The sequence below is a fragment of the Erythrolamprus reginae genome, chromosome 4, assembly GCF_031021105.1.
Source record: "Erythrolamprus reginae isolate rEryReg1 chromosome 4, rEryReg1.hap1, whole genome shotgun sequence".
Taxonomy (NCBI): Eukaryota; Metazoa; Chordata; class Lepidosauria; order Squamata; family Dipsadidae; genus Erythrolamprus; species Erythrolamprus reginae.
In genome coordinates, this window is record NC_091953.1 from 114,599,142 (window position 1) to 114,617,477 (window position 18,336).

The 18,336-nt window shown below is 37.5% G+C and overlaps 1 protein-coding gene across 2 annotated transcripts in view; it reads left to right on the forward strand.

The window, feature by feature from the left end:
- Nucleotides 1-18,336, forward strand: part of ABCC4 (ATP binding cassette subfamily C member 4 (PEL blood group)) — a 234,331-nt gene that overhangs the window by 157,305 nt on the left and 58,690 nt on the right. For both annotated transcript variants that reach the window (XM_070751291.1, XM_070751292.1), the window contains exons 24-26: nucleotides 706-806; nucleotides 3,127-3,318; nucleotides 8,544-8,699. In XM_070751291.1, the coding sequence (XP_070607392.1) occupies nucleotides 706-806; nucleotides 3,127-3,318; nucleotides 8,544-8,699 (449 nt within the window). The remainder of the gene's footprint in view (nucleotides 1-705; nucleotides 807-3,126; nucleotides 3,319-8,543; nucleotides 8,700-18,336) is intronic.

Genomic DNA, 18,336 nt, shown 5'->3' on the forward strand with positions numbered 1-18,336 from the left:
ACAATAACAAAGACAATGTAAGAACAAATCTAATAATTTAAAAAACACTAAAAACCCCATTATTAAAACAAACATACACACAAACATACCATGTATAAACTGTATTGGCCCGGGGGAGATGTCTCAGTTCCCCCATGCCTGACGACAGAGATGGGTCTTAAGAACTTTACGAAAGGCAAGGAGGGTGGGGGCAGTTCTAATCTCCGGGGGGAACTGGTTCCAGAGGGTCGGGGCCGCCACAGAGAAGGCTCTTCTCCTGGGTCTCGCCAAATGACATTGTTTAGTTGACGGGACCCGGAGAAGCCCAACTCTGTGGCAGTACTTCCTCCAGATAATTTCTGGGTACTATGGTTTGTTTTGACTGTTATCCGATTGTACCATCTTTGTCTTTATCGGTGAACTGCCAAGTCGTTGAAAGTCAGGCAATATAAAATTTTAATAAATTAATTTAATCAGCAAGTTACATTTCTGTTAACCTTGTGCTGCTACAAATGAATATATTTATAATTCCTCCTATTTTTATAAAAAATAGATTCCTCTTTGTTACAATATATATTCCTGGAGAACATGTTCTGTATGCATGTGTATTTAGTTTGTGTAATTTAATACATTTTATATTTTTCAATTTCATAAACGAGATGATTAAACTTGAAGAAAATAGTTCATTCAACATTCTTTGTACTTGCCTTCTTTCGTGTCTCACAGCTCTTGATGCTGGAAAGGTGGGCCTTGCTTTATCCTATTCAATGACTCTCACGGGAATGTTCCAATGGGGAGTTCGGCAAAGTGCAGAAGTTGAAAATCTGGTAATAAACAGTTTATTTATTTATTTTATTTATTACTTAGATTTGTATGCCGCCCCTCTCCGAAGACTCGGGGCGGCTCACAAGATAGAACAAATTATAAATAATCCAAATAACTTTAAAATATTTAAAGATTTAAAAGAACCCCATATACTAACAGACATACACACAAGCATACCATGTATAAATTGAACATGCCCGGGGGAGGTGTTTCAATTCCCCCATGCCTGACGGCAAAGGTGGGTTTTAAGGAGTTTGCGGAAGGCAGGAAGAGTAGGGGCAGTTCTAATCTCTGGGGGGAGTTGGTTCCAGAGAGCCAGTGCTGCCACAGAGAAGGCTCTTCCCCTGGGGCCCGCCAACTGACATTGTTTAGTTGACGGGACCCGGAGAAGGCCCACTCTGTGGGACCTAATTGGTCGCTGGGATTCGTGCGGCAGGAGGCGGTCTTGGAGATATTCTGGTCCAGTGCCATGAAGGGCTTTAAAGGTCATAACCAACACTTTGAATTGTGACCGGAAATTGATCGGCAGCCAATGCAGACTGTGGAGTGATGGTGAAACATGGGCATACCTAGGTAAGCCCATGACTGCTCTCGCAGCTGCATTCTGCACGATCTGAAGTTTCCGAACACTTTTCAAAGGTAGCCCCATGTAGAGAGCATTACAGTAGTCGAACCTCGAGGTGATGAGGGCATGAGTGACTGTGAGCAATGAGTCCCGGTCCAGATAGGGCCGCAACTGGTGCACCAGGCGAACCTGGGCAAACGCCCCCTCGCCACAGTTGTTTCTTCAAAGTATGTAAAAACCCTGCTGCTTTGGAAGCCCAGAGACATTTTGCCCTGTTTGTTTCCCTTGCTCTAATACAGGGGTGTCAAACTCGTGGCATCATGTTACTGTCACGTAATATATCATAACGTTTTCTGACTTTGTGGAGCTAGGATGGGCGTGTCCTGCGCATGACGAAAAGAAGGAGTATGGGTGGGGTGGGTTACTATACGTATGCCCCAGAGCTCTGTTCTGGGGTAGCTGCCCGCAGATTATGCAATTTTGCGTGCGACAGCCCCAGCATGGTCTTCACTGGTCTGTCGCGTGGCACCATCTTTTTTTTTAAATTGCTTGATTTTGCTTTCTGCATATGTGCGGAAGCAAAATTTTGTGAGGGGATGTGCGCATGCTATTTCAGCAATTTTTTGCTCCAACGTGTTCTGTCGGGCTCTCTGGTACACTCCTCCCAAAAATTCACAGGTACAAATTTCAGACACACAAACGTTTGAAAATTCAAAACAATGTTCTTTATAATGAAAATTCACTTAACCTAAGCCCTCTTTGGTATAGCAAAGAGCATTGGTCTCCAAACAAACTGGTAATTTGTACAAGTCCCTTATCAGTTCTGTGATACTTAGCTTGCAGCTGTGAGGCAATTCACAGTCCTTCTTCTTTCACAAAGTGAAACACACTTTGCTCTGGTTTAGTTTCAAAGCGGGGAAAAAGGTCAGCACACAAAAGGTCAAAGTCAGTAAAGCAGTCATGAAACACAACGATCAGATAATCCTCCACAATGGCCAAACCCACAGGCTGCTATTGATAGCAGTCTCACTAATTACCACAGCCCCACCCAACCACAGGTGGCCTCATTTTCTTTGATAATAATCTCTCAGTTGTTGCTGCCTATGCATCGCTCTCCGCATGCGTGACTGTATCATTAACTCTTGTTCCGAATACAAGGAGGAGCTAGATAATGGATCTCCTTCTGAACTGTCGGCCACACTGTCCTCCTCCCTGTCACTCATGTCTTCTTGGTCAGAGGAGCCTTCATCAGCAGATTCCACCGGGGGGGGGGGCAAAACAGGCCTGCAGCATGTGGATGTCTCCCCCACATCCACAGTCCTTGGGGCAGGAGGCAGGAGCTGGGCCAGAGCTAACCACAACATGGGGTAGCTGCCCATGGATTATACAATTTTGCATGCGACAGCCCCAGTGTGGTCTTAACTGGTCTGTCGCGTGGCACCATCTTTTTTTTTTAATGTTTGATTTTGCTTCCTGCGCATGTGCGGAAGCAAAAGTTTATGACGGGATGTGCGTGTGCTATTTCAGCAATTTTTTGCTCCCACGTATGCACGGAAGTAAAAATTAGCCAAAATCTCATTCATGTGCGCATCCCGTTACAAGATTTCGGTGCTTTTTTGCTTCTGCACCTGCATGGAAGCAAAATCTCACGAGGGGACGTGCACGCATGAGCGAGCGTATCGAGCATGTGCGATTTGTCATGACACGCACGCAGCGCACTAATATTTAGGCAATCAACATTTGTTTCTCTTTTTCAGATGATATCAGTGGAAAGAGTAATGGAATACACCAAATTGGAACAGGAAGCACCATGGCATTCACACAAACGTCCACCAGCGGAGTGGCCAACGGAAGGAATGATTGCATTGGACAATGTGAACTTCGCTTACAGTGCAGAGGGTCCTTTAGTGTTGAAGCATTTGTCTGCTTTAATTAAATCTAAAGAAAAAGTATGTATTAATTTTACTTTTGAGTCAAAATGGTAAAAAGAATCTTAACCGTGGTTGGGTTCCATAGGCTTGACTTCACACATTGCATACAAGTAGTCCTTAAATTACAACCGCAACCGAGCCTAAAATTTCCATTGTTAAGTGGGATATTTGTTTTAGTTAGCTTTACCCCATTGTATGACCTTTCTTGCCACTGTTAAGTGAATCACTGCAGCTAATAAGTTGGTAACCCAGTTGTTAAGTGAATCTGGCTTTCCTATTGACTTTGCTTGTCAGAAAGTCACCAAATTGCGATCACATGACCCAGGGACACTGCGACATTCTTGAGCATGAACCCGTTGCCAAGCATCTGAGCTTCGATTGCATAATCATTCAGATGCTGCAAAGTTACAATCTTTGCAGCATCCCAATGATTATGTGTCATAAGTCACATTTTCAGCACTTTTGTAACTACATGGTAGATAGCACTCTATTGTTGTCACTAAAGTCATTTAGTGACTTTGAACAGTCACTAAATAAACTGTTGTAAGCCAAGGACTACATATATTTTGTTTTTAGGAGGATCAGTAGTGTTATTCTCAGGGAACTTCTTTTCTGCCATTCCCCAACTCTTCTATACATTCACAATTCTTTGTCATTTGGACAAAAATCAAATTTCTCATCCTGGTCTCTCATTTTAGCTGTTTTAGGATCTAATGAGGAAATGAAATTTGTGAACGGCACAAAGGCCCGGCCAGTTTCCTGCCATTCCCCCTTTAATCCCAGCCATCTGGGCTGCCAGAGGAGCCTTTTGGTGGCGCTTAAGGAGGCTTTGGCAGTCCAGAGCGAACGAAGCATTTTCCTTTCTCTGGGTGCTTGGGCAGGGAATAAACCTCTGCCAGCGCCCATAGAAAAGAAATGCTCCCTTTGCTCTGGGCAGCCGAAGAGTCACCACAGCGAAGGAAAGGTGCCGGCTGCACAGCAAGCGAGCGGGAGGAGAGGGGAGCCCTTCAACATGGGAAGGAAGAGGTAGCAGGTAGCAGCAGCAGCCGCCAATGTATGGGAGGCAGTCTCACACCGGGTGTATGGGAGACACATGCTCCTCCTCGCGGCCTCAGAGTCCCTCTTTTTCTTTTTTAAGCCTTAAAGTTTTGCATTTTTTTGATTCACCTCCTTCGGCAGCAACTGTCCTCCTCCTCTTCTTCCTCCTCTTCCTCCTCCCACCCAAATTCCGAGCTTTTATTTCTTTCCTAATGGGTTTGCGCACATTATTTGCTTTTACATTGATTCCTATGGGAAAAAATTGCTTCTACTTAAGAACATTTCTACATGATCGAAACATTTAAATATGTTAAAGGGTTAAATAAGATCCAGGAGGAAAGTGTTTTTAATAGGAAAGTGAACACAAGAACAAGGGGACACAATCTGAAGTTACTTGGGGGAAAGATCAAAAGCAACGTGAGGAAATATTATTTCACTGAAAGAGTAGTAGATCCTTGGAACAAACTTCCAGCAGACGTGGTTGGTAAATCCACAGTAACTGAATTTAAACATGCCTGGGATAAACATATATCCATCCTAAGATAAAACACAGGAAATAGTATAAGGGCAGACTAGATGGACCATGAGGTCTTTTTCTGCCGTCAGTCTTCTATGTTTCTATGGTCATGGAACAAATTAAGTTCTTAAGTAGCGGTACCACTGTATAATTGTTTGTGCTGCAATTACTATTCAAATCAGCTTTGGTTGACTTTAGAAATTGAAAAAATGCCTGTCTTTGTTCAACCTTAATCTGAATTTTCACTGAAGAATAATCAGTTAGATTCTGGAATAATATGTGGTTAAATGATTTGTATTATTATATTAATGATTAATAATATATTAATATGATAATCTGGTATAATACTTAAGATGTTAGACTAGGACTGGGAATACCTACATTCAAATTCATCCTCATTCAGTGATTTAGAGCCGGTTTCTCAGAAGACTTAGACCGTGAGAGATTTTAAATGCTGAGAGCAACCTCTTATGTCCTTTTGAATATTAGCATACTGAAATAATTGGCTTTCTTTAGCACCCATTTTATGGAGACATTTGACAATCTCTCATTTCCTCAGTATTTACAAGCTGTTCATAATGATCAATTTAGGTCTTTCCACTTTTTTTGGCTTATAATTATAACAAACAACATTGTTATGCTTTCTGCAGCAGCTTGTGAAATCTTCTAGGAACTGGCTATTAATAGAGACCATAAAATTCTCATGTAATTGTGTTAACACATTTCTAGTCATTTTGGTTAACAGTATTAAACAGTGTTATTGCCTGTTAGAATATTTTACTACTTTCATATTTTTATTTTTATAGATAGTGTAGAATAATATTGTATCGCACTTTATTAATTCTGTAATAGTTTGCAGCGATTAGCTTATACATTAATTTTGATATGTTGCTGTATGCAGTATGCTTAATAAGAATCATGTTACTTAGTTGTACTTTGTAGATTTAACTCTTATAAAATGGATTTTCTAGTTCTAGGCTATAAATTTAATTTTTAATTACCTTTTTATAGTTTGCATTATACAGTAGATATTAGGTTTGGAAAGATACATGATTTTCTAGTTTTAAATATTATTGTAGGCTGGTCCAGGACAGAAATATAATAAATCTGAAACCTTGGATTAATTCAGCCCAGGATTGTTTGAAGCACTGGAAGATTTGCAAGGAGGGTTTGAAAAATACTGTAAAACAGCTTGAATGAGCAATTAGAGAGGCAGATTTCTGGTTAGGTTATGAGTTGCTTCAGTTCTCCTCTCAGATGTACCTCCCATTTTATAAGATGCTGCTTCATCCCCCCTAATTCCTGGTTAATCTCAGAACAAATAATTCCACTATTTAAGATACTATTTAGGTAAATCTGCTATATAAAAGCCGGGCTGGCGCAGCAGGTAGAGTGCTGTACTGCAGGCCACTAAAGCTGACTGTAGATCTGTAGGTCAGCGGTTCAACTCTCATCACCAGCTCAAGGTTGACTCAGCCTTCCATCCTTCCAAGGTGGGTAAAATGAGGACCCGGATTGTGGGGGCAATATGCTGGCCCCTGTTAAAAAAAGAAGAAGTGCTATTGCTAACATGTTGTAAGCCGCCCCGAGTCTAAGGAAAAGGGCTGCATAAAAATTAAATAAATGAAAAATTAAATTAAATTAAATTAAATTAAATTAAATTAAATTAAATTAAATTAAATTAAATTAAATTAAATTAAATTAAATTAAATTAAATTAAATTAAATTAAATTAAATTAAATTAAATTAAATTAAATTAAATTAAATTAAATTAAATTAAATTAAATTAAATTAAATTAAATTAAATTAAATTAAATTAAATTAAATTAAATTAAATTAAATTAAATTAAATTAAATTAAATTAAATTACCTTTATTTTGCAGAGATGACCTCATAGGGAAGCGGAAGCCTCTGCGAATTTATGCAGGATATCTCTTTATCACTTGGCCTTTGGGCCAACACTTGCAGTAGTCATATGCTCTTCTAATAGCGGATAAGGATTCAAATGTCACGCAAAGTCATCCAAAGGAACATGACTAGGAATAGAGGGAATATGTTGCTGAATGAACATAACTGGGCTGTTTTCTTAGCAGGAATAAGGAACTGCTGTGTTTGGGAATGTATTCTGTGACTTTACAGTCTGGGCTAAATTTCTGGGATCTTCTTCTGGTTTCCCTTCTACGAAAAGATAGATCTGACTTTGTTAGTGTTTTTATGATTAGCCAGGTTTATTTTATTTATTTATTTTGTCCAATACATAATACACATTGAAGGGAATAGATATGTAGTAATATAAATAAAGAAAAGATTAGAAGAAAAGATATAAAAGTATAGGTGAACATATTTGAAAGGAAGAAAAGATAAATGAGATAAGGAGGTCTGTGGTCTTAATGTTATGACAGAAGTTTTATAAAAAGACCAGTCATATAATATTACCTCTTGAGGATTGTAAGTCAAAAGCACTCCTGTCCAAAAGCAAATATTAATAATGTTTTATAAGCTATCCAGGGCCTGAAGCTAAACAATGATAGTTTCAGAAACTTATAAAATTACATTAAAATATGAGTTCAATTTAAGCATCTGGAATAAGATAGTTATGCTTTAAGGGCGAGTGTAGAAATTCTAATAAGCCGTCTCTTCACATCTGCTAAGCCATGAAAATATTTGTTTGATTCCTACTTCATATGAGAAAAATGAGCTAAAATCACTATATTATCAAACAATAGGTTTAAATCATTCAAATGCCGATAAAATCCTTCTTATAAAGATAATATTTATGCATCTTTTCTTGCCTAATATCTACTATATACATCTTGCCTTACAAGAGGCAAAATAACAAGATAATTAGAAGCGGTGCTTTATAAATGTCTTTTCCCCTTAGTATATTTTTATTTATTTTATTTTTTTTTGAAACAAGTTTTATTGAATATTTACATTAAAATTACACAACAAAAAACAAGAATATATACACAAAAAACGGAAAAGAAAGGAGGAGGAATAAAGAGAAAGAGAATAAGGATAGGGAAGTGAAAAAGAGAAAATAAAGCATTCTGCTTTATATATTACATATTTGATATCATTATTTACAATTAGAACTACTCAAGGAGTAGTGTATTTTATATGCAGCTTATGTCTAGTTTGCAAAGGAAAATCTTCCTTTTGATACGTTATTATGCATTTATTACATAGGTACATTTTTATGATCTTCATATCATTTTATCAGTCATATATCCTTCTTGTTTCAATGGTATAATGGTGCTATGATTTATTAATATTTGTTGATAATATTTAAGTTTATTACTTCTAAATTTGGAAATTGGGGTTCCTAATTTCTTTTCATTTTACTTTATTTAATTTAGTTTTTATTTTAATTTATTTTTTGCAACCCAGATATACCATTTGTCCCAGCTTTTGTGGAAATCTTCCATATCCTTATCTTGCAGTTCATAAGTCAATTTTGTCATTTCAACTACCTGATACACTTTGGTTATCATATTGTATATTGTTGGTGTGAGTTCCTCTTTCCAACATTGAGCATACGTGATTCTGGCCGCTGTTGTAATATGCAGTATTACATGTCTATCGTACTTTGTAAAATGTTGCCTAAATATTCCCAGTAAAAACAATTCTGGTCTTATAAGTATCCCCTTAGTATATTTTTATTTCTGGGGGTTTTTTTGTCTTTCAGGTTGGAATTGTGGGAAGAACAGGAGCTGGCAAAAGCTCTCTGATAGCTGCTCTTTTCCGGTTGGCCGAGCCCCAAGGAAGAATTTGGATTGATAAATATTTGACATCAGAACTAGGACTTCATGACTTGAGGAAGAAAATTGCAATCATACCTCAGGTATTGGTCTGCTTTGCGTATCAGCCTATTTTAGAAGTCCGTCCAGCGCTCTCCAGAAACCTTAGGGTTGTAAATTTTTCTTTATCTTCCTCCTGCACTCTGCTGGTTATATGCCAGGAATCTTATAGAGTAGCGTGATGTCTCTGTGTATGTTAATCCTCCCTTCTTGAATGATGACTGAAAATGAAGTGAAATTATTACGACTATTTTAAGAGGTTCATTATCTATGTTTCTGTCATGCCCAAACAGCTTTCTTTCAGCCATTAGTTATGACTACAGATTGAATTTAGTTTAAAGACTGGAATGATGCGTTCAGTATTGTGGACATAAAATATTTTAGAGCAGAAATTATTCTGACAAATAGAAGAGAGTGTGTTTGTGCTCCCGCACACGTGTCTTTGTCCTCTCAAATATATACCATAAAAACAAACAAGATTTTATGGGCTAGGGTGTTGGGAATCCTGGCGTTTTAGACTTTGCTGAGAATATAGAAAATTGATAATTTTTATTTGGCTTTTGATATGTATTCCAGAATGTGAATGTTTTATTCTCAGCAGTCTTGGAAGACTCCAAATGACTATTTGGAGGGAGAACATTTTTGCTCATATGTTCTGAAATGTGGTAAATTAACTCAGTTTTTGCTTTGAACAGCTATCAGCTCTAATCTCTGAGGTTCAATTGTGCCATTCTTTTTTTAAAAATAAATTTCTTTATTGAGTTTTCACATATAGTTCAAATCACACATTATTCTGTTTTACAGATTATAAACCATCTCTTTTAAAATTCTTATAATAAATTTTTACCTGTTACATTCCATTATATACATTATATTTCATACTTTTATATTCTAACATTTATTATATTCAATAACTGGTAAATAAAACTTTTTACAAGGTAGCTGTAGATTGTTTCCATTGTACTGTTGCTTCTTATTATATTGTTTCTATTTTCTCTTTTGAACCCATTCATGCCATTTTTGCCATGTTCGTTTTGATTCCGTGATTTTGTTTCCCTTAGTTGAGTTCTTTTTTTTTTATGTATATAATAATTTTTATTGGTTTTTTTGTAAATAAAAACAACAGAACAGCAAAACAAAAGTCAATGTGTAAAATACATATTTACAATTACAGTTCCGAATCTTCGGTTTCTTTATTTTTCTTTAAATTTACAGATGCTTTCTTTTCTTTTCTTTTTTTTCTTCGATCCAATTATAAAATTTACCCCATACCATATAATATTCTTTATCCTGTTTGTTCAGTAACTCTAAGGTAAGTTTACTCCATTTTGCGCATTCCAATATTTTCCTAATTAGTAAATCCTCTGATGGTATATTTTCTTTCTTTTGAGCAAAAACCAATCAAGCCGCAGTTAGTATATGTATTATTAAATAATAACTGGCCTTTTCTTGACAAATGTATATTTTATTTATGTACGCTGAGAGCATATGCACCAAGACAAATTCCTTGTGTGTCCAATCACACTTGGCCAATAAAAATTCTATTCTATTCTATTCTATTCATATTGACCTCTAATTATTCCCAATAGGTAAGTCTCAGGTTTTAGTTCTAGTTCATACTCTAGTATCTCTTTTATTATTTTTTGAATTTGTGCCATTCTAAATATGTCACATTTAATGTTTTTTTCTCCTATCTCAGAAGAGACAACAGTTCATTTTCATGACTGTTCGAAGTTACAACAGCACTCAAAAAAGTGACTTATGACAGTTTTTCACATTTATGGCTATTGCAACATCCCCATGGTCACAAGATCAGCATTCAGACACATGGCAATTGGCATGTGCAGAAGCAACAAAAAAAGGCCAAAAATTGGCAAAATCTCATGCGCGCAAGCATCCTCGCGTGAGATTTCACTTCTTGCGCATGTGCATCACCATTTTTCCTACCAGAACGGTGTACTGGACCATTCAGGTTCCCAGGTGACCTTTTGCAACTTTCTGAGAAGCAAAATCAAGGGGAAAACCAGATTCGCTTAACGAATGTGGCGAGAAAAGTCGTAAAATGGGGAAAAACTCACCTAACAAATTTATCACTTAACAAGATATATTTTGTGCTGAATTGTGGTTGTAGGTTGAGGACTACCTGAATATCAATTTAATAGATGGTAATTGGCACAGGATTGTTACTATGAACTTATAATACATTTTGGAGATTGGTCTCTCTTGTTCTTCCTCCTGTAATAGCAATAGTAATAGCACTTGCACTTATATATCACTTTTACAGCCCTCTCTAAGTAGTTTACAGAGTCAGAATATTGTTTTATTTATTTATTTTGTCCAATACGTAATACACATTGAAGAGAAAGATATGTAATAATATAAGTAAAGAAAAGAATAGAAGAAAAGATATAAAAGTGTAGGTGAACATATTTGAAAGGAAGAAAAGATAAATGAGATAAGGAGAGACAATTGGACAGGGGACGGAAGGCACACTGTTGCACTTATGCACGCCCCTTACTGACCTCTAAGGAACCTGGAGAGGTCAATCGTGGATAGTCTAAGGGAAAAATTGTTGGGGGTTAGGGGTTGACACTACTGAGTCAGGTAATGAGTTCCATGCTTCGTCAACTCGGTTGCTGAAGTCATATTTTTTACAGTCAAGTTTGGAGCGGTTAATATTAAGTTTGAATCTGTTGCGTGCTCTTGTGTTGTTGCGGTTGAAGCTGAAATAGTCATTGACAGGTAGAACGTTGCAGCATATGATCTTGTGGGCAATACTTAGATCGTGTCCCCAACAATTTGCGTCCTCACTGACTTTGGAAGGATGGAAGGATGAGTCACGATTGACCTCTCCAGGTTCCTAAGAGGCCAGTAAGGGGCTTACATAAGTGCACTGGTGTGCCTTTCGTCCCCTGTCCAATTGTCTTTCCTTTGGAAACTGCAGTTTAATGTTTTTTCAAATGTAAAATAATGCACTTGGGGAAAAGGAATCCTCAATCTGAGTATTGTATTGGCAGTTCTGTGTTGGCAAATACTTCAAAATAAAAGGATTTAGGGGTAGTGATTTCTGACAGTCTCAAAATGGGTGAACAGTGCAGTCAGGCGGTAGAGAAAGCAAGTAGGATGCTTGGCTGCATAGCTAGAGGTATAACAAGCAGGAAGAGGGAGATTATGATCCCACTATATAGAATGCTGGTGAGACCACATTTGGAATACTGTGTTCAGTTCTGGAGACCTCACCTACAAAAAGATATTGACAAAATTGAACGGGTCCAAAGATGGGCTACAAGAATGGTGGAAGGTCTTAAGCATAAAACGTATCAGGAAAGACTTAATGAACTCAATCTGTATAGTCTGGAGGACAGAAGGAAAAGGGGGGACATGATCGAAACATTTAAATATATTAAAGGGTTAAATAAGGTCCAGGAGGGAAGTGTTTTTAATAGGAAAGTGAACACAAGAACAAGGGGACACAATCTGAAGTTAGTTGGGGGAAAGATCAAAAGCAACATGAGAAAATATTATTTTACTGAAAGAGTAGTAGATCCTTGGAACAAACTTCCAGCAGACGTGGTAGATAAATCCACAGTAACTGAATTTAAACATGCCTGGGATAAACATATATCCATCCTAAGATAAAATACAGAAAATAGTATAAGGGCAGACTAGATGGACCATGAGGTCTTTTTCTGCCGTCAGACTTTTATGTTTCTATGTTTCTCTCACTTATCATATATATTTTCTTCCTTTCATATATCCTCTCCTCTAAGTTCATTTTACCCTTATATATATTACTACATGTCTATTTTTCTTCCTATGTATTTGTGTATTGGACAAATGAATAAATAAAAAATAAAATAAAATAAAAATAAATAAACATTGAGCCGGTCAGAATCAAACTCCTGGAATGAGCAGTGTCTTGAGCTGTTATACGGAATTCTAACCACTGCGTCACTATGGTATTCATGTCTTCCTTGTTGCAGTTGAAGCTAAACATTACCAAAATAAAACAAAACATAAGTCAGCACCCTAACATGTGGTTACAGGCTGTGATGGCCTGCTACTGGAATGGTAAGGTGCTATATTCCAGTAGCGATATTTGGGATAGCGCAGCAAGAGAAATCTCATGTGAAGACACTCGCGTGAGCAAGATTTTGGCCGATTTTTGCTTCTGCGCATGCCAAAATCTCGCTCACTCTTGCATCCTCCTGTGAGATTTCTCATGCTTTGCATGCGCAGAGGCAAAATCTTGCATTGAAGGGCGTGCACGCACTGCGACGACCTCAGAGGGCGCGCCGGTAACGCCGAAAACGGCAGTCCTTCACTGGCTACAGCCATATTCTCCTTCCAAACCCTGGAGCAAGGCATTTCTGCCAGTTGCCCTTTGTTGAGCTGTGTACTGTTTCACCTGACCTGGACTGAGGCTGAAGCACCTGTATTATATGACACGATGCCTGGAATGAGTGTTGCAGGGCTTTTTGTGAGGCTTCCCCTCCTACACTTTTCTCTTTGATTTTTTTTTTGGTGCTTTTTGTTTTGAACTACTGGGATAAATAAAAAAAAAGTTAGACAAGCAGCATGGTTCTCTAAAAAGCCCTTCCCTCTGCTCAAAAAATAGAAAGCCCAGGAAGAGGTAGGTATGCTATTACTAGGAAATAAATACAATTGGATTGCAGCCTAATGCAAGCTCCCTCTTTGTTTCTGGATCCTGAAGGTTTCATTAGTGCACAGTAGCGCTGCTGAGTGAAGTTGATGACCCTTTTGTACCTAAGAGGACTTTACATGGACTTAAATTCTTCTGCCTTTGTGTTTGCACAATATTCTTTTCTCCGGAAAACAGATGACGAACTGTTCATTCAATAGCTGCAAGGTTCTGAAAGCTTTCCTAGCTATTTCAGGTGGGGAGTGTATTGTATAATACTGGAGAGGTTTTTCCCCCCTTGGGAGGGGTGTTGGGGGGTTGTACATTTTTAGAAGGTAGGATATTTTCCTATTCTAATTTTATTTTCCATCCTACTGTATTTATTGTTAGATACATGGTAGATATATTAAATTCCTTGTATAAACAAGATTTAATTAAATTCACAGGGGAGAGTTTCATGTGTCTAAAAGTATTTACTTATTTTTTATATTAAAGGAGACTTTTTTCATATTGTCAATGGAGCATAAAAGTCCACAGAGTTATAAGTTTGGGCTTGGAAGATGCTAATAATACCAGTGACAAACTACATTGGGTTGCTGTCTTTGTGTTGAAAACAGCTGCATAATAAGCGCAGTACATTTTCTAATACTGTTTTGTACAAATTCTGCCTCCATGTTTGCAATGTTAACTGTGGTTTTGAGGTGTGAATGTCCTGCTTGGAAAACATTTGATTCATTTGACTGGTGAGACTTAAGGTTTTGGGACAAGATTTCTCAATATTCATTACTGCATCTAAATAAAATATTCTAAAGATCAGCTTGGATTAGTTCGTTGATTTAATTCATGCAAGGCACTGTTAAAATCAAAAGATAGGAGAAACCGTTAAAATAATATTGTTTGTTAAACGGAGTTATCCTCATCTCTCCCATCAAAAACCAAAGCTATGAAGTCGTTTCTACCTCCCATCTATCAGCTGCTGCTTATGCTGATTTCAAACAACCTTAAAATGAAAATAATGCATAGAGTTCAATAAAAATTCCATACATTCTATTTTACTGTTGTGGATGCGATGGGAAGGCTAATGTATTTTGCTATCACATCCCTTCATGCATCTCTAAGTATGAATGTGCTGGTAGAATTATGCATAAAACCTGCTTCTGACCACCCAATTCAATTCGGAGTCAGATAAATAATGTCTTTTGTTGCATTTTAGTATAAATCAATCTAATTTGACCTTCTGAGTGATTACATGAACCGGAACAGATACATTGTTAAGTTTTTGCATTTCTCCAAATTTCGCAATGCAATAGTATAATAAAAATGGGTATCTAAAACATGTCCAATATGGAAATTAATTAATTAATTAATTAGATTTAAATGTTGCATGAGTCTCAACAACTGTAAGGGGCTATAACATTAGATTAAAATGCGCATAGACTTTTCTCTGGATGAAAACTCTCTCTCTCTCTCTCACACACACACACACTCTCACACACACTTATCAGCAGATATATATATACATATACATAGGTGGGTGTGAATTTGTGAGTTTATGTGAAGATTTTATAGGAAATATTTTGCAAATTGCTCAAAATGTGTCTTAGCAAAACAGGTAGATTTCTCGACTTGAGTTTTCCTAATAGCTAGTCCATCTTTTATTGATATTTAAGAAACCATGTTAGTTTTCATGAAATCTGTTTTAAAAACAATTTCTCATTTGAAAAAACTGAATCTCAAGAGTACATTCACTGTCATCCTTGTCTCTCAATTGTGGCTCCCCCCTCTAGGTCTTGGCTTATGCCAATCATAATTTGTCCTAAAAATCTAAGTTTAGAATAATGCTTTTACTCAATTTTTACTATGCTGCTTTTGATTTTCAAAAAGGAAGAAAGAAAGAAAGAAAGAAGGAAGGAAGGAAGGAAGGAAGGAAAGAAATTATAAGAGAGCAAGGGAGAAACCATCAAGAAAAAGGGAGAAATTATGAGATTCTGAAGAAGTACAGTAGTCCCTCGCTATACTGCGCTTCACCTATTGCGGCTTCACTTCATCGCGGGTTTTCAAGAAATATTAATGAGAAAAATCATTTGCGGATCTTCGCTGGTTCGCGGATTTTTGAGGAAGTCGATCGACAGATTTAAACAGCCCGCGGAACTCGATCGGCAGGTTTTCAAAAAATATATATCTAAAATTGTAAATACTGTATTTAAATACTGTATCTAAAATAAATACTGTGTGGGAAGGGTTTATAAACACTTAAAACAATGAAAACTTACCAAACAATTACAATATAAATACTTAAATAAGTACAATCAGTCGATAAATTCCCCATCGCGGATTTCACCTATCGCAGCCGGGTCTGGAACGTAACACCAGCGATAGGTGAGGTATTACTGTACTTCTAATTTCCAATGATGCCTTCTGAAATTAGGGTACTGCAAATAGTTTTTCTCAGGATAAACATACTGGATGAGTTGGAGAAAGTGACTGTGAACGTATTGTAGTACCAAGCCATAAAGGATTTTATTGGTTAAAAAGAAGAATATCACTTGCCCTTAGAAGCCTATTGGAAGCCAGGGCAGGACTGACAACACCACAATAATGTGGCCCAGATAACATGTGACAGGTAATACATGAATTGTTGCATTCTGAACCAACCAAGTTGCATTAAGTCCCGTGTATCACCAATTGTAGTAGTTTCCTAGATCTATACTTAAAGTGATTACTGAACTAATAATGTTCCAGAAGTTACAATGCTAGTTAACTTCTAATTTAGTGTTTTTTAAACCTTGGAATCGGGAAGTTTAATCATGGCAACTGGACTTATTTTCTTCTTTGGTTGGAAACTTTTTGCTGCTTCTCCAAGCATAGTGAAATGTTTCAAACCAAAAAAGTGATCCAGTTGCCATGACTCATCGTCCAGACAACTCTTCCTGGATCACAAGGGAAACTTCACTGACATATTCAACTTTGAAAAGTTAAGATGTGTAGGTTCCAACCTCCAGAATTATCTGATCAGCTTGCCAAGCTAGGGAATTCTAGGAATTGAAGTCCACATGTCTTAAAGTTGTGAGAGTTGCAAAATGGGGTCTTTGATTGGTTCTTTAGTTCACGAGTCCCCAACCAGCGTGCCATGGTCCACTATGCGACCATGACCGATATGCAACTGGGCTATGTGAGGGGCAGGTCGGTGCGCATGCGCAATGCCCGACTCTGGGTAGCGAGGGCTGGTGCTCGCAGCCCCCCTCGCACGTGCTCTGTGCCAGTGGTGGTTGCTTCTGGTTCAGACCATAGAAACATAGAAACATAGAAGACTGACGGCAGAAAAAGACCTCATGGTCCATCTAGTCTGCCCTTATACTATTTCCTGTATTTTATCTTAGGATGGATATATGTTTATCCCAGGCATGTTTAAATTCAGTTACTGTGGATTTACCAACCACGTCTGCTGGAGGTTTGTTCCAAGAATCTACTACTCTTTCAGTGAAATAATATTTCCTCACATTGCTTTTGATCTTTCCCCCAACTAACTTCAGATTGTGTCCCCTTGTTCTTGTGTTCACTTTCCTATTAAATACACTTCCCTCCTGAACCTTATTTAACCCTTTAACATATTTTAATGTTTCGATCATGTCCCCCCTTTTCCTTCTCTCCTCCAGACTATACAGATTGAGTTCATTAAGTCTTTCCTGATACGTTTTATGCTTAAGACCTTCCACCATTCTTGTAGCCCGTCTTTGGACCCGTTCAATTTTGTCAATATCTTTTTGTAGGTGAGATCTCCAGAACTGAACAGAGTATTCCAAATGTGGTCTCACCAGCGCTCTATATAAGGGGATCACAATCTCCCTCTTCCTGCTTGTTATACCTCTAGCTATGCAGCCAAGCATCCTACTTGCTTTTCCTACTGCCTGACCACACTGCTCACCCATTTTGAGACTGTCAGAAATCACTACCCCTAAATCCTTCTCTTCTGAAGTCTTCTGAAGACCAGTTCTTAGAACCAGTAGCAGTGATGTCAGGAGGCTCCACCCACCAACCCGGAACGCGTCTGCGGAGTAGCAATCTAATTCAGAACCCACTACTGCTGTGCGCGCATCTATTCCTCACACAAAACATCCCTTCTCTCCCCTCCATCTCGCACCCTGGGGGCCCCCAGCCGGAAAGGTTGAGGAACCCTGCTTTAAATGCTGCTTCATGAAACTTTTATTAGTTAACATCAGTCCTTTGAGGCAAAAATATCTATTTCCCTGACTGTAATTTATCATTTTTTTATAGCTTTAGCTTATGAGCTCCTCTCATGAAACTGGCAATTTTTATATAACTATTGGCCAGGAGTTGAAATTAAAACTATCCTTATCTTCTTCTGCAATACTCATAGGCTCCTACTATTTTATAGCAGTTATAAAGATTTTATGAATTGAAATTTTCCATTTTGCTAAACGATTAAAAAATGAAATGGAAATTCATCTCCGCGATATCTGAAATGTACATCTAATACCATTGATAGATTTTTTTAAATAAGATTTTTTAATATATTTTTAAAAAATCAGTATTTTTAATGCTTTATTGAGCCCATTTGATCAAAAGCTTTTGTAATTAAAATTATACGGCAGGAATTGCTGTTTTTGAAATGAAAAATCTATTTCATTGTCTTGTATTTTAAATGGGAATACAAAACCATATTATACTGCACATTTCTTCTGCCTGTGATGATTTTATGGACCTTATAACTTGGCACAAATGCATTGAAAGTATTTTATCCGAAGAGCTTTGCAACTTGGCATACTTTACTACCCCATTAAAATAAAAATAGCTTCATGGGTTGTAATCTGTTGGCAGTTAATCATTGCACTGCGCTCTTTCTTTACCTGTGTATATGCTTCTTATGAAAACGATGGGACAGTTGAATACCTCTAGGCTACGTTGAACTATTATGCTAAGCTGCAATGTGTATCTTTAAGTGAGACTGTCAGAAGAAACTGAAGTCATTTCACAAGTATAGTAATCACCTATGGGGCAATTTGGAGTTTGGAAATACT